Raw genomic sequence first — 14,414 nt, forward strand, 5'->3', positions numbered from 1 at the left:
CCCCCCCCCGCTAAGCACACTCACAACTTAAATAACAAGAGGGAGGAGGAGCATCTGAAAGAGTTGCTGGAGGAGACTCCAGCTTTCTAGTTACCTGCAGTGAATTAGCCTTGTCTGCATATCTTCCTCCCCGCCACACCTTGCAAAGCCCTGAACTCCTGAGAGCCAACAGTAGTTGGGACAGGGTCAGTGAGAACTCAGTGGGGCTGGGATTAGGAATGTCTGATGTGTCTTTCACTGTCTTTCAGAGCCAAATTGCACAAGCAACTTTTACACTACCCATTACCTTATTTTCTCTCCTGTGCATACTGCAGGCTGCTGATTTTATCCTGTTGATTGAAGGATGTTGTGATACTTTGGATTTGTATTGCTTGCCTAGAGCAGATGAGTGTGACATTTCATTTCCCATTTCCCAGTCTGTACAAGTGACTGTGTTAAGAGAAAGCCCTTCCAGGCATTATGATGGCTCTGCTCATTCTGTGTCTGAAAATTATGTGTTGATCTCTTTTTAGGGAGGAATGATCAGTTGGAATCGTCTTTTCCCTCCTCTACGTCAGCGACAAAATATAAACTATCAGGATGGTCAGCAGTCTGAGCAACAAGCATCCCCTCCTCTAGAGGTTTCGGAAGAACAGGTAATCCGTAACACCTGGTACTTACCCTAAATCCCTGCTTCAAACTTCAGGCAGTTTTGGTCAACAAGAAATCGAAGTGTAATTTTGAAAGAAATCAAGCATGGAAATAAAAAGATTTTGATAACAGTTAAAAATGCCACAATTAACAGAGACTTTGGACCTTTATTGGGTACCGTGGGTCTTATGAGTTTGAGGAAGGCATGATTTGAAATAAAAATGCATTGTGATAGCTTATTTTAAAATCTATTGTACTTTATATATATATAAAAGAAACTAATGTAGTTGGTTCCCCACAAAGGGTGGAGAAGAAAGGAGTGGAAGGATGGAGAGGGAGTTGCCCTTCTGAGTGTACCTTTGGTATGGTTGTGGATCATGTTAATGTTTTACTTACTCAAAAAGCAAGTCAGCAAGAAAGGACAGGGATCTATGTAAAACTGAAAAGAAACAAACAAAAGGTCCAACTGTATTTCAAATGAATAACATAATCACTTTGAAGGGTGAAAAATTAATTTCAGTAACTTTCAAACATAATATATCCTCAGTCTAAAGAAAAATAAGAACTGCAGACAAATCTTAACTCTTCTCTGTGGGTGTATTTTTCATAGTGGTACAAGTGCAGCAATTCTAAAATTACAATGTGTGTATTATAAGTTTGAGCAAATAAGGAAATAAGTTGATCTTACCATGAAGGAAGAAAAATACAAATACAGAACAGGGGAAGGCAGGGAAAAACCCTGTGGGGTTAGAAAGGAATTACCGGTATCAGTATAAACTCATGATTTAATGAGAGTGTGTGTCTGTGTATCCACCTATGCGTACACTCACTCCGACTGAAAGGGCTCAGAAGCTGAGGCATCCTGGTAGCAGTGAGCACACCTAATGTCCAGATCTGCTTTCTAAATACTTTTCCTCACTAAGAGGAGCCAAGCCTCTTTAGAGAAATGGTGGATCCTAGGTCCAGGGTAAGAAAGGTGCAAGATAACCCTAGAACGTCTTGTGCTAGGAAGCGAGGAAGTGCTCAGTAACTGATGGGCATGTCAGAAGGACACCGGAGCCAGCTGAGGGGATCCTGCTGGCCACATCTGGAACATCAGCTTTGAGCATCAAGATAAATAAAGACAGTAGTATGATATAACCCATCGAGAGGGAAAGAATCCATGAGTTCATACTGGTATTAGTAGATAGATATTTGTATGAGCGCATATAGGGAGAAGGAAATGCTTTTTCTGAGTAGAATGTCAAGTAATAAACATACAAAGAATGATGGTCTTGGAAAATCAGTTTGTAACCATCATCATAAAAATCAATTCAGGGAATGGGCCGGCCCGGTGGCGCACTGCTACAGTGTGCCGCTTGGGAAGTGCGGTGGCGCTCCCGCCGAGGGTTCGGATCCCACATACAGACCGGCCACTCACTGGCTGAGTGAGGAGCGGGGGCAACACCGAGGGTTGTGATCCCGTTGCCGGTCCCAGTCTGGTACGGGCGTGACACTGAGGGTTGCGATCCATTGCCGGTCACGAAAAAAGAAAAAAAAGAAAAAAAAAAAAAAAAAAAAAAAATCAATTCAGGGAAGAATTATCAATACTTGAAAACTAAGCTATTTATATACTTTCAAAGTATCCCCCCACAAGTTACTTATTAATTACAAAAGAAAAATAGTAACTATACAGCGGACACCACCTTAACCAAGTGATCAAAATTAACATTACCAATAACGGAACAAAGACGCATTCGTGTTCATATGTTGCAAAGGACACATCAGTTATGAGTTGAAATCAAAACATAACTTTAATCATGTAGGAAAGCCAGACAAACCCAAATTGAGGGATATTCTATAAAATACCTGGCCTGTATTCAAAAATAGCAATGTCTCCAACTGTTCCAGATGAAGGGAGGCTAAGGAGACGTGCTGCCTAAACATGAACCTGGACTCAATTCTGTACTGGAAACAAATTTTGGGTAAAAGGTCATTTTAAGATCACTTGATGAATTTGGACTGTAGATTAGATAATAGTATTAAATTAATGTTAAATTTCCAGGACTTGATATATACTGACTATGGTTAGGAAACAGAATATTCTTGTTCTTGGAAAATGCACTGACGTGTTAAGGGGTACAGGAACATGGTGTGTTCAACCTACTCTCAGATGGCTCAGGAACAGTATGTGAGAGAGAGAGTATGTGTGTGTAGACAGAGGGAAAGAGCGAGACAGCAACTGCGGCAAAGGAACAATTGGCAAATCTGGATGAAGAGTGAGCAGGGCTTCGTGAAACTTTCTAGTTGGAAATAATTTCAAACTTAGAAAAGTTAAAAAAAATCCATGCAAGTAAGTTTAGACTACTGGGATAATGACACTTCGAAATGTCCTTCTGCCTAAGTTGTTTTCTTCTCAGCAAACAAAACAAATCGATATCAGCACTTCACAGCCGGCCGCACCATCCAGGCCTGTATCTCCCCATCTGCTGCCCCTGAGGAAACAAGCACCAGTCAGACACAAGGCACCAGCTTCTACAGCAAAACTGTGTCCCGACTTTTTCTGAGACTCAAGAGGTGCCCCTGGGCAGGGTTCCCACTGCTACCCCTGGATTAGGCCACGACAGTTGCTTTGGAAAGAATCCAAGTGAATGTGCATGAAGAACTGACCCGGCCCCTCCGCCTTGCAGCTTCTCAGCCCAGACTGATGATGTCAGCAGCTCTTAGGATCGGCAGGTGGACTGTGGCGCCACAGTTCTTCCCTTCTGCCTCCATTAGAGAAGGTCTAGACAATGCTGTCCCCATGATGAAGAAAGTAAAGGCCAATAACTCAGCATATGGCATCAGAAGACTTCATAGTAACGGGTTAAAAAGTAAGATAATACTCTCAAATTTAGGTGAAAAGAAATATCAAAATTCTGTTACATTCCTGTTTACTTGATTTGACAATGAGTCACATTCCTCAGAGGGCAGCCGTTAACAATATGAGGTATTTAAAGGTGAGATTTTCTCAGTTTTGAAAGCTTGGGGGAAAAAAAGGTGTCAAAAAGGGAGAATGAGGAGAAAGTGTGTAATTGAAGTCTTCAGGGTTTGTTCGTTGTTGTTTTTTTTTTTTTTTAAATGAATCATGTTTTCCTTGATCCTCCCAGAATGACAGCAGTGAGGTTAACATGTTGTCGATGTTCGTTCAAAACAGCATTAAATTCTTCCTTGCTCTGTGTGGTAAGATGTAAGTACACGAGAGGTTGTTTTTAACACATACTTTCTTATACATTGATTTTCTAAGTCTTGATTTTTGTATTTCTTGATTATCCTGAAAGTGGCGGTTCTGGACCATGATTGCATTAGGGTTCTCATTGGCATGATCATGCAGACTTTCAGTATTCTTGTGGTCGGTGCTACAGAAACTGTGAAAGATAAAAAGATACTGGTCTTGCCCTCAAGGTGTTTATAATAAAGTTTAGAAATTTATAGTTAATATATGATCTCTTGGTTAGTCTGTTAGCCACTATCTAAAATATTATTTATTAATAACATGTTAAGATAGCTTGTATTAACAAAACCTTTTTATGCTTAATTTTTCAATAAATGTGCTTTGTATTTTCTTTATTTAAATATCAATCATGTAATTTTAATACATTAAGAAACTTAGTAATTTTCTAAACCAAGAAAAGTAGAAATGTTTACTTGAGTTTTTTCTGCTATAAATAAATATTTTGGGAATTTTAGTGAGAGTTCTTTAAGAAAACCTAGTAGATGGGAAGTGTATGCCATGTATTTTGAAAACAGAATGTTCTAAGAAAGAGTATGCATTCTTTAGTAAATCTAATAGTTTAACATACAGCCATGGAAATCTTTTCTACTTTTGCTATTTTTGCAATTATTAAGATTCTAGAGTTTTAGTTCTTCAGAACCCACTCCTGTTTTTCAATGAGTAGACCTACGGCACCTTCACCAATTCATCACCCTTTGGAGATGCCATCTGGCCCCTTTGGAGAATATGCCAACAAGGCAGCTCTCATGGAGGCAGCCAGCACAAATCTGGACAGCGCCGAGCCCCACACCATGCCCCATATGCTGCTGATGTGGTCAGGATGGCTGACCCCAAGAAACTGGGGACGAGATGTCTGCTTGTGCCTTCTTTGTGCAGATGTGCAGAAAGGAACGTAAGAAGAAAACCCCAGAGTTCCCTGTCAGTTTGACAGAACTTTCCAAGAAGTGCTCTAGAAGACAGTATCTGGGAAAGAGAAATCTAAATTTGATGAAATGGCAAAGGTGCATAAAGTACACTCTCATCGGGAAATGAAGGATTATGGACCAGCACAGGGATGCAAGAAGGACCCTAATGCCCCCGAAGGCTACCATCTGGATTCTTTCTGTTCTGTTCAGAATTCTATCCAGAGTCAAATCCAAGTCTCTATTGGAGACATGGCAGACAAGCTGGGTGAGCTGTGGAATGACAAGTGACAGTGAGAAGCAGCCTTACAACAGCAAGGTGGCAGGGTTGTGGAGAAGGACGAGAAGCATGTCGCCGACTCTAAGTCTAAAGGAAAGCTCGATGGTGCCAAAGTTGCCCTCACAAAGGTGGAAGAGGAGGAGGATGAGTAAAAAACTTTATCTGTCAAAAAAAAAAAAAAAAAGCCAAAATCAAGGGCAGCCCTATAAACTCTTCTTAGTAATCAAATGTGCTGAAATATCTACTATCTTAAAATTTAGTATATCCATTATTCCAGTTCTTTTTCTCTTCTTTTTTTAAAACAGGTATTTTTATACTATACCATAGTCAAAATTACAAATAATGAAATTTTCTCATATTTACTCATATTTCTTATATTTCGATTTTTGTTTTTTTAACTAAAGAGGGAAAAAACTTAAGAACTGTGTCTCTTTTAAATCTTCCCCAAGCTTAGAAAATGACCCTTCAGATAAAATCAGAGAAGGAAGTTAAATAAGACTGAACCAAAAGGAAGATAAACAAATTTCAACTTTCTTCCACTCATGTGTGTCCTTCCCTTAGGCAACAACCAACCGTCTTCTCTTCACTGACTAAACACTGTGCTGGGTTCTGAAAGTACTGAGATAGGTCAGGCAGACTGTCCCACCTTCCAGGGGTTTCGAGCCTGGTGTGGGGAGCCTGCTGGAAACAGCTGTGTGATGGCGCCCAGATGCTACCCAGGCTGAGGAAGGGCACGGGTAGAATAGGGTGTAGACGATGGGGGGCCATGGTGGTGAGGCTGGAGTGAAGGTGACTGGGGCACAGGAGGCACTGCCAGGTCAGAAGCTGGATGCCAGGGGACTGCTGTGCCATTCTGGGGCTGAGGACCCAGGGCAGGATTTGAACCCGGAAGTGACACCATGGGGTTCCCTGGAGCCGGGACTAGATGAAGGAAGGGGCGGCTTGTAGTCATGACCACGTGTGGAATTTCTTCCATCCCTTCCCAGGAAACTCTGAGTGTTTAGAAGATCCCTGGCCCAGAGGAGAAATGTTAATGCTTATACATTAATAATACATTTATAACACATGCAAAAGACAAAATTACAACAAATTTAGTTATAGATCTAATTAGCTCTTATTTGTGATTCATGAATGAGGGCAGCCTCCATTTTGCAAAATGGAATGAATGCTGTGCAGGGCAGTAGCAGTTCTGCTTCACTATTCAGTGGGTTTTGTAAAGTTGGAACGAGGAAGGAAAACAATAGAAAAATAAGTGATTGGTTAACATCAGATTACTTTTTTTGTAAGGGTTAAAGCAGAAGAGACTTCCTTTTTAAGCAGGTAGACTGGAATCTCCTGTTTTCAGGAAAAACTGGTCTGTTTGGGGATCTATCTGCTTCCTTAAAGTTTCTGTTTGATTATGTGGCATATAGCATGAGTGACTCCATTTTGGTTTGGTCTGGTCTGTTGGGGCCTAGTGCAGGAGCTCAGTTCAAAACTATGGCCTCCCATAATTTTTGTTTAATACACAAAAGACATATGTGGATTCCGTTTATGTCCTTTGGGATTATCATTACCCTAAGTAGAGAGAGAATGGCTTTAAGCCCACAAGATACTTCCAATCTCAGCTGATAAATATCAAAATGTATTTAGTATTAGAGAATCAAATCTTAGGTTCTCCCCTCTCCTCTCATCTCAGGCATGTTTACCATTATCTCCAAAAAATCCACCTAAACTCCAAAATACTCATCTTCTGAAGGCAGTCCCGTCACTGATATTTATTAATTTTGAGATACACCTTGCACTTCTGCTGTGAATATTTGTAATTGGAGTGAGCCGGGTACTGGTTTAGTGCTTCAGGTGGTATCTGGTGTCCCTGGTAGCTGGCAAGCTCCCTGAAAGCTGGGACCAGGTCTGGCTCGTTCCTACCAAGGCCGAGCCTGACACACACGTGCTCCGGCATTGGCTGGGGAATGGCTAACTGTGAAGGTGGGGTCAGTAGGCTTCCCTTTCAGGACATTTGTTTTCACTTAAAAATGTGGTTAGTATGTAAGATCTTTCCATCTCTAGCTCTAATAGATTGGAAAAGTGTTTTCTAACAAGGTTGTAAAGTTAGATTTGTTACAGTGAAGTACTGGGTGGCAATCAAATAATTGAGCAACTTTTATGGGGTGCCTAATTCTGCTAGGTATTCTTTTTTTTTTTTTTTTCCTTTTTGTCTTTTTTCGTGTCCGGCAACGGGATCGCAAACCTCGGTGCTGCGCCCGCACCTCGCTTAGCCAGTGAGCGGAAACCCGTCTGTATGTGGGATCCGAACCCTCGGCAGGAGCGCCGCTGCGCTCTCAAGCGGCGCACTGTAGCAGTGCGCCGCCGGGCCGGCCCTCTGCTAGGTGTTCTAAAAGGTGTACGCAGAGGAGCTCATCCAGCCTTTGTTGAGGAGCTGCATGTACCACTCCCTGAAGCAGGCAGCAGGAGTGCCAAGAGGAGCCGCCCAGGCCCCGAGCAGGGGTATAAAATACCCAGCCCGCAGCTCTCAGAAGGAAAAGAGGGGTCAGGTGACGGGGAGGGAAGAGCTGCACGGCCCCTCAAGCCTCCTGCAACATGCGCTTATGTTTAAGTGGCCTTGCTTTTGGTGAGGGGCAGGGGTGGGGGTAGCGCATGCTGACACTGACAGGCAACAGATGCCAGTTATCATTCAGGGCAGAGCAGAGAGTGCGTCGTCCTGGCTGCTCCCAGCAGGGTGTGCATGCAACCCCACCAGCGAAGAGCAGCCCAGCCTGGGATCAGGTGGGGGCCACCTTCGGTTGGGCATCATTGTCTGCAAGTGTCAGAATTTGGGAAGTAAGAACCCCAAAAACCATTGTTTTTGACGCTCTTCGCTAAAGGGAAGTTGAAGAAAACCACTGTCTTATTTGAATAAACCAAGCAGAGGAGTATTTCACGGAGGGGGGTTGCTGTAAATCTTACTGGGATGAATGTCCCATTGTACTTGTCTCAGAGAGGAGTTGAATAGCAAGTAGAATACCATAGTGGGGTTTCATTACTTTTCTTGAGTAAGAATTACCTTGAGACAGTAGGGACACATATCCCAATCATAGAGCATGTTTAAACATTTTTAAAAAGGAAAGGAAAACTGGTACAGATGGATCTTCATCTCTATAGGTTGTTTTTTTTCCCCCCTCATTCATGTGGTCAATTTGAAAAGCATGTTATAGGAAAAACATATTCTTCCTGGTTCTCCTTGGGAACATTGTCAGATGACGGTGACAGAGCTTTTGTGGTGGTGCCTGTTCCCCTCCGCGTTCCCCACCTTGGTCAGCCAGCTCTACGGCTGCGTCACATCAGGGTCTGCGGAGGGCTGCTGACGTCTGTCCCAGTCTGCTCCCGCTGGGGCACCCTCTACACTTCCACAAACATGTTTTCATCCCAGTGAGGAGGCAAAGCTAGAATTTGCTGTTGCTACAGTACTGGCCTCTCCTTGGTATTCTTTAAGTCGAATTATTAATGATCCTTACCTCTAGGAAGTCAAGTTTTCAGTTACAGAAAACAGGCATTGTATGTTACATCTGGAACCTGTAGTGTCTATGAATAGGTAGATGTGGAAGACAGGAAAGGTATGGCACCCTGTCTGGATATTAACCCAACTATAACTGGTTTCTAAACGAAGTTACAGAAAAGAATTGTTTAGACTTTTGGACTAGAAACCAAGCTGAACTCTAATCTGATGTTTTGTGGTGAGGATTTTTAGACAGAAACTTCCTGTGATGTCCAAGCAGAAGGAGGAAGGTATTTACTGTGCTCTGAGATGAAGAGGGAATATTGAGGGAAAGGCTTTTTATTTAGAAGATTTTCGTGGGCGGGCCGGCCCGGTGGCGCACTGCTACAGTGCGCCGCTTGGGAAGTGCGGCGGTGCTCCCGCCGAGGGTTCGGATCCCACATACAGACCGGCCGCTCACTGGCTGAGCAAGGTGCGGGAACAACACCGAGGGTTGCGATCCCGTTGCCAGTCCCGGTCCGGTACGGGCACAACACTGAGGGTTGCGATCCGATGCCGGTCACGAAAAAAAGACAAAAAAAAAAAAAAGAAGATTTTCGTGGGGGCTTTTTTTAACTTTTCCAAGCACACTATTGCAAACTGGTGAATCCAGTACTGATTGAGGTGTGGAGTGCACGTTGCCTTGGCTGTCGGCTCTGCTCACATCAGAAGATATGTCTGTCACAGCATGTGCTTTTGACGAGTTCTGAGTGTTTTACTAGCTTTCCCATTTTGTCCTCGAGATGTTTATTGGCCATTTTTACCCAACAGACTCTCAATTCCTTAAAGAACTTACATTGCTAAGTCTACCCACCTTCACGTTCAGTCCTTTCCTAATCAGTGCCGCAGCACGTGTGTCAGGCTCAGGCTTGGGTAGGAAACAGGTGGACCTGGTCCCAGCCCTCAGGGAACTTGCCTTTTGCCAGGGAAATCAGACACCATGCCAGGCACTAAACCAGTACCCAGTCCACTGCAGCTACTCACCTCATGTCCTCAGAGCAGGGTAGATGGTCTGTAAATATTCATTCCTGCGCCTTAACAACTTGATCTGAACTGATCATGATGTATTTTTATCTTCTGGTCAAGCAAGATTGAGAGATTTTACATTGAAAATTTCTCTTCCATGGATGTTAGAGCTCATCAGTTCTCATTCCAATAGCTGAACCAGAAAGACAGGAAACAGCCTGCAGAGAAGACAGATAAGTTTAGGTTTTTGGTGTGTGTTGTGGCTAAAATATGTGCTTTGGAGGGAGAAGGAGGTAGACTGAGTATCTATAAATACCATTATTTATATAATCATCAGAATTCAGTATTTGCTAGAATTTATAAAGATACAAAGTATTTCCAAGAGTCACTAAAATAATGTACACTTTGTTAGAATTTTATGCATCCCTTTTAAAAAGAACATTGTTCCTGTCTTTCTGACTTCACTTGCTCTTACCATGTTAGTTTTCTTAGGCCAATTCTTGTTTATGCCACTGAAACACTAGAAATCTGTAGCACAAGCCACTCCTGTGTTTGTTAAGTGTGACTTTATGCAGCCAGAGATGTGCATATCTATAAGCCTGAGTTTGATTGTTGTAAAAGACACATCAGTTCTTGACCAACAAGGATAGAAAGCCAGCGAAGTGGAAGCGAGTTAAAGTGAATTCAGAAAACAAAACCCAGGGGTGGTTTGTCACATTGGCAAAGTCTCTGAACTGAGGCCTGAGAGGTTCAGAGGGGGGATTTTACACCCGGCCCAGTTGCTCTTCAGCAGGATAGTAATGATCGTAAGAGGTCATGTTTATTGAGCACCTATTCTGTGCCAGTTGCTGCTCTGGGCCCCTCATATGCGCACCTCTTGTCCCCTCAACTGGGAAAACTGACAGTCGGAGCTTTAGTCCCTGCCGAGGTCACACCGGGGCTCTGACTACAGAGCTCTGATCTCCCTGCCACCTCAGGTTGCTGGGCTGATTCTGTGGTGCTTCTGTCTCAGGCCTAATGGGGCTGCCAGTGTTTTTATTTTAAGGAAGTGTGAACCTCTGGTTTCTGTCTATATTTTCCTTACATCCCTCCTCATCCAAAGCACATATTTAGCCACAACACACATTAAATGACACCGAAAACCTAAACTGATATGTTTTCTCTGCACAGGCTTCACTTTTATCTTTCTGCCATTTGAGCCCAGGAGGTGATGCTTCATGTGCTCTAGTAAGGCTTTCACCAGAGAGACTAACGCGGTGCACTAGGACTGGGCAAGTTGGGCTTCTCTGAGCCTATGAGTATTAAGGTCCACAGCAGCAATTTTTAGTGCTCACCAAAGGCAGCTAGCTACAACATCTGTTCTCTGTGGTGCTAGTTTCTGCTCCAGTTCTTGTCACCTGTGGACTGTGACCAACTGAAACTATGTGAAGATCAGGCTGCAGGGGAACACTCAGCCCCTGCATAGAGGATGGGGCAATTAGGAAACACCCAGCGGCTGCTGTTCTGCCCAGCGTGGCTCCTCCCGTGGCTGGCTGTGATCAGCCACATCCTCCAGCCCAAGCGTGCACTTTCGTTTTCCACCGATGTTTCGTTTTTGGCACTCAGGGAAACTTACAGATGCCCTTTCTTAATGTAATTGTTCATTTGTTAAAAGAATGGTGGTAACACTATTTCTGCTTAGTAATTGTTTCTTATCTGATTAAAAATACCAGGTCAGTTAGCAGTGTAAATTCTCTAGTCACGCTTGTCTTGTCACCCCTAAAAAACTCATAAAGCTCTGAAGCTGGCTTTGGCCAAAGGGTCGTGGTGGCTGACCCTGAGAGGATGAAGAGCCAGCCCACTGCAAGCTTGTGACAGCAGACTCTCTCTTCAGAAAAGACCTGTGAAAATCTGGACTTGGTTGTCACAACTGGCACCAGTGCACGTGTGGTTGCTCATGTCTGAGAGAGGGTGAACTCGGAAGGGAGCCTCACATACAGAGATAGCTTTTGTGTCACACCGGGACAGCGCCTACTTGTCTCCAGACACAGCCCAGCCAAACTTGGGGGACTCTTCCCTCTCTGGGGTGGGGCCCGCGTGCAGCTGGTGGTCTTGGCGGCCTGTGAGTAGCTGGCGCATTATCAGCATCTTCTAGATTCCAAACCAAATTCATGGTCGGTGGAGGGAAAACTCGAGTGCCACCAGGTGGAAGCTGTGGCCCAGCACTCCCACCTGGTCTAGGTTCACGCTTCATCAACTCAGATTACAAGTCATGATTTGCCAAACCCCCAAACTGCTGGATGTGGACAGCACGTTAATTTGTTCCTGCTGGCTAGGTGCAAAGCTGTGCTTGAAGTACTGAAGGTGGGCAGCAGGTGATAGTGCAGGTGGCCGTTTCCAAGCTGTTTGAAGTCGTTGAGAACAGCCAGCCTGTCGGGGGCCATGGAGTCACACTGGTGGGTAACAGACGGAAAGAAGGTAGAGCTGCCCCGCTCTTCTAACTGGCTATGCTCTCTCCACTGAAGACGGTGATACTCTACTGGAAATAATTGGAATAAATGTCATAAAGAATATTTCAACTTAAGATTGGAAATAACCTAGTGAGACTACCTAGATCCAAGAAGTTTTTTCTTCTCGTGACCAACACACGTCCTCCAGCCCCTCTCCCCACATGGACTGATGGGGGCTCCAGAAAGAACAGGAGAAACATTCTGTTTGAAAAATACCCCTAAGGAAAAGGAGAATTGTGAATTTTGACAGTTGAATAGCAAAATTGATGTTTCATGTCCGGCAAAAGCTTAAACCAGATTATCAAACAGATGACTTGTGAATGAACAGTAAAAAAATGCCTGTGGTCTGAGGGCACCAAACCAACCCAGTGGACACAGGATGTCACCAAGACATTTGACAGCATTTCATTAACATGAGAGGTACAGTGACATGCAGAATGGGTGTCAACAATAATATGAAGTGAGTTTAAAACTGGTTAAAAATGTCGATTAACCACTTGAGCACTGAGGGAGACCTCATGTGCGTCTGGGCTCTATCTTTGATCTGGCCTGTTTGACATTTTCATCAACAATAACTTGAATGAAGTGATAGAGATTTGCTAATCAAATTTGAGGATGGTACAAGTTCGAGAGACATGATTAACATAGACAACAAAATTAAAATGGAAAATAATTCATTTTGGTTGGCTAGAAAACAGTCAGATGGAATTTAACAGAGGTGTGTACAGTCCTACACCTAGAAGATCAAGGTGGGATTTGAGAATTCTGGCTGGGGGTTTTAGCAGGCCTCAGCTTACTTGGCCACACCAGTGTCATTTAATTCCCCACACAAGAACATGCACAGGCTCATACACATGCACACGTGCGTGTGCACACCCACACACGACTGAAGCATTCCTCCACCGTGATCATCGAAGTTAATGATTAAGATCACAGGAAGGCAGCTGTCTTGCTGCCTATGGCCTTTGGCAGCCCATGTCTGTGGCTTTGCTCTCAGTTTGGGCACCATAGTTTGAGGCAGCATAAATGAGGGCACTGAAAGAAGGGCATCAGGTTGGAAGGTGCCAGATCCTGAAACACAGGAATGAGCAAAAGCTGCCACAGCCATTGTTCCAGGGAGCTTGCAGTACAGTGGTGGGGATCACCCCACAATACAGCTGCACTGAGGCATCCTTCTGGTCTGGGAGACATGGGAAAGGGCAGGTACACTGAGAACCAATGGGCGAAGAGGAGTCAGCAGGCCAGGGGCAGAGGGAAGAGCCTCCCGGGCCGAGGCAGCACAGCAAGGGTGGGAACCACAGTGAATCAGGTGCACCGGGGGCGAACCAGGAGCCCCCGTATCCTGGACACCCAGGGCAGCCCTCCTGTCCTGTAGTGAGTGAAGAGCGTTCAGCCAAGGCTAATGCAGTGTTCTAGAAAAGGCAGGCCTCCCCTTTGGTGGGAAACGGAACCAGAAGATTCCTGCCTTCTCTGCACACTGTCCATCCAACCTGGGGAGTTGGGCCTCAGTCATCCATGGGTGCCACCACCTCTCTCTTGCTCACCTGGGAGTGGACCTTCCCACAGTGCAGGCTGATCCTCTAGAAACACCTGTCAGCTGTTTGTGACTACAGCCACAGTGAGAAATGCTGTCCACTGCCTGCGTCCAGGTACACAGAGTTGAAATGGCAGTTTTAGGGAAGAAACACCCTTACTACACACATTTTTAAAATCCTAGTCTTAACCCACTGCTGTAGATTGGATGCCCCCCCCCAACCTCACTGAAGCTTAATCCCCACTGTAACTGTTGAGGGTGGGAAATCCTATTACGGTAACTGAAAGGTAGGAGATTGAAGAGGTGATTATATTGCAGTACCATATCGTAGTGAATGGATTAATAATGGTGGTCATGGGCGTGGTTCTGCGGGCTTTGAAAGAAGAGCACGTGAGAGATTAGCCTCTCTCTGCTTCGCCATTTTCTGCAGTGTGAGACCCAGGGTCACTGTCACCATCACCATGGCCTGTACCAGCTGTGTTCCCTGGACTTTGGACTTCCCAGCCTCTAGAACTTTAAGCAAGAAATTTCATTTTCTTTTAAATCACCCAGTTCCATGTATTTTGTTATAAACAACAGAAACGGACCAATACACCAAGTGTTCATGACCCACTCATAAGATGGATGACACCTTCAGTTTGAAAAAGCACTGGCTAGAACTTCAGCTTCTGAGATGTGTCCACTGAGTGTCTCTGTTTCCATTAAGGCTCTGTAGGGGAGGAGGGGTATGGGGTGGGGACTCGGGTGGTGCCTGAGGTCTCTCGAGGTCCCCTCCCCGCCCACCTGGCTTAGTTCTCCACCTCCTTCCTCTCCTGGCTGGGGCCTGCCACCTCTTAGGGCCCCCCC

General features: G+C 44.6%; 1 protein-coding gene and 1 pseudogene across 2 annotated transcripts in view; both read left to right on the forward strand.

The window, feature by feature from the left end:
* The window catches only part of UBAC2 (UBA domain containing 2), a 174,165-nt gene that overhangs the window by 157,152 nt on the left and 2,599 nt on the right, over window positions 1-14,414 (forward strand). For both annotated transcript variants that reach the window (XM_008594759.1, XM_008594764.1), the window contains one exon: window positions 513-635. In XM_008594759.1, coding sequence (XP_008592981.1) covers window positions 513-635 — 123 coding nt within the window. The remainder of the gene's footprint in view (window positions 1-512; window positions 636-14,414) is intronic.
* On the forward strand, window positions 4,733-5,274 carry LOC103610684 (annotated as a pseudogene).

This window comes from Galeopterus variegatus, unplaced genomic scaffold, assembly GCF_000696425.1.
Source record: "Galeopterus variegatus unplaced genomic scaffold, G_variegatus-3.0.2 Scaffold167, whole genome shotgun sequence".
Lineage (NCBI taxonomy): Eukaryota > Metazoa > Chordata > Mammalia > Dermoptera > Cynocephalidae > Galeopterus > Galeopterus variegatus.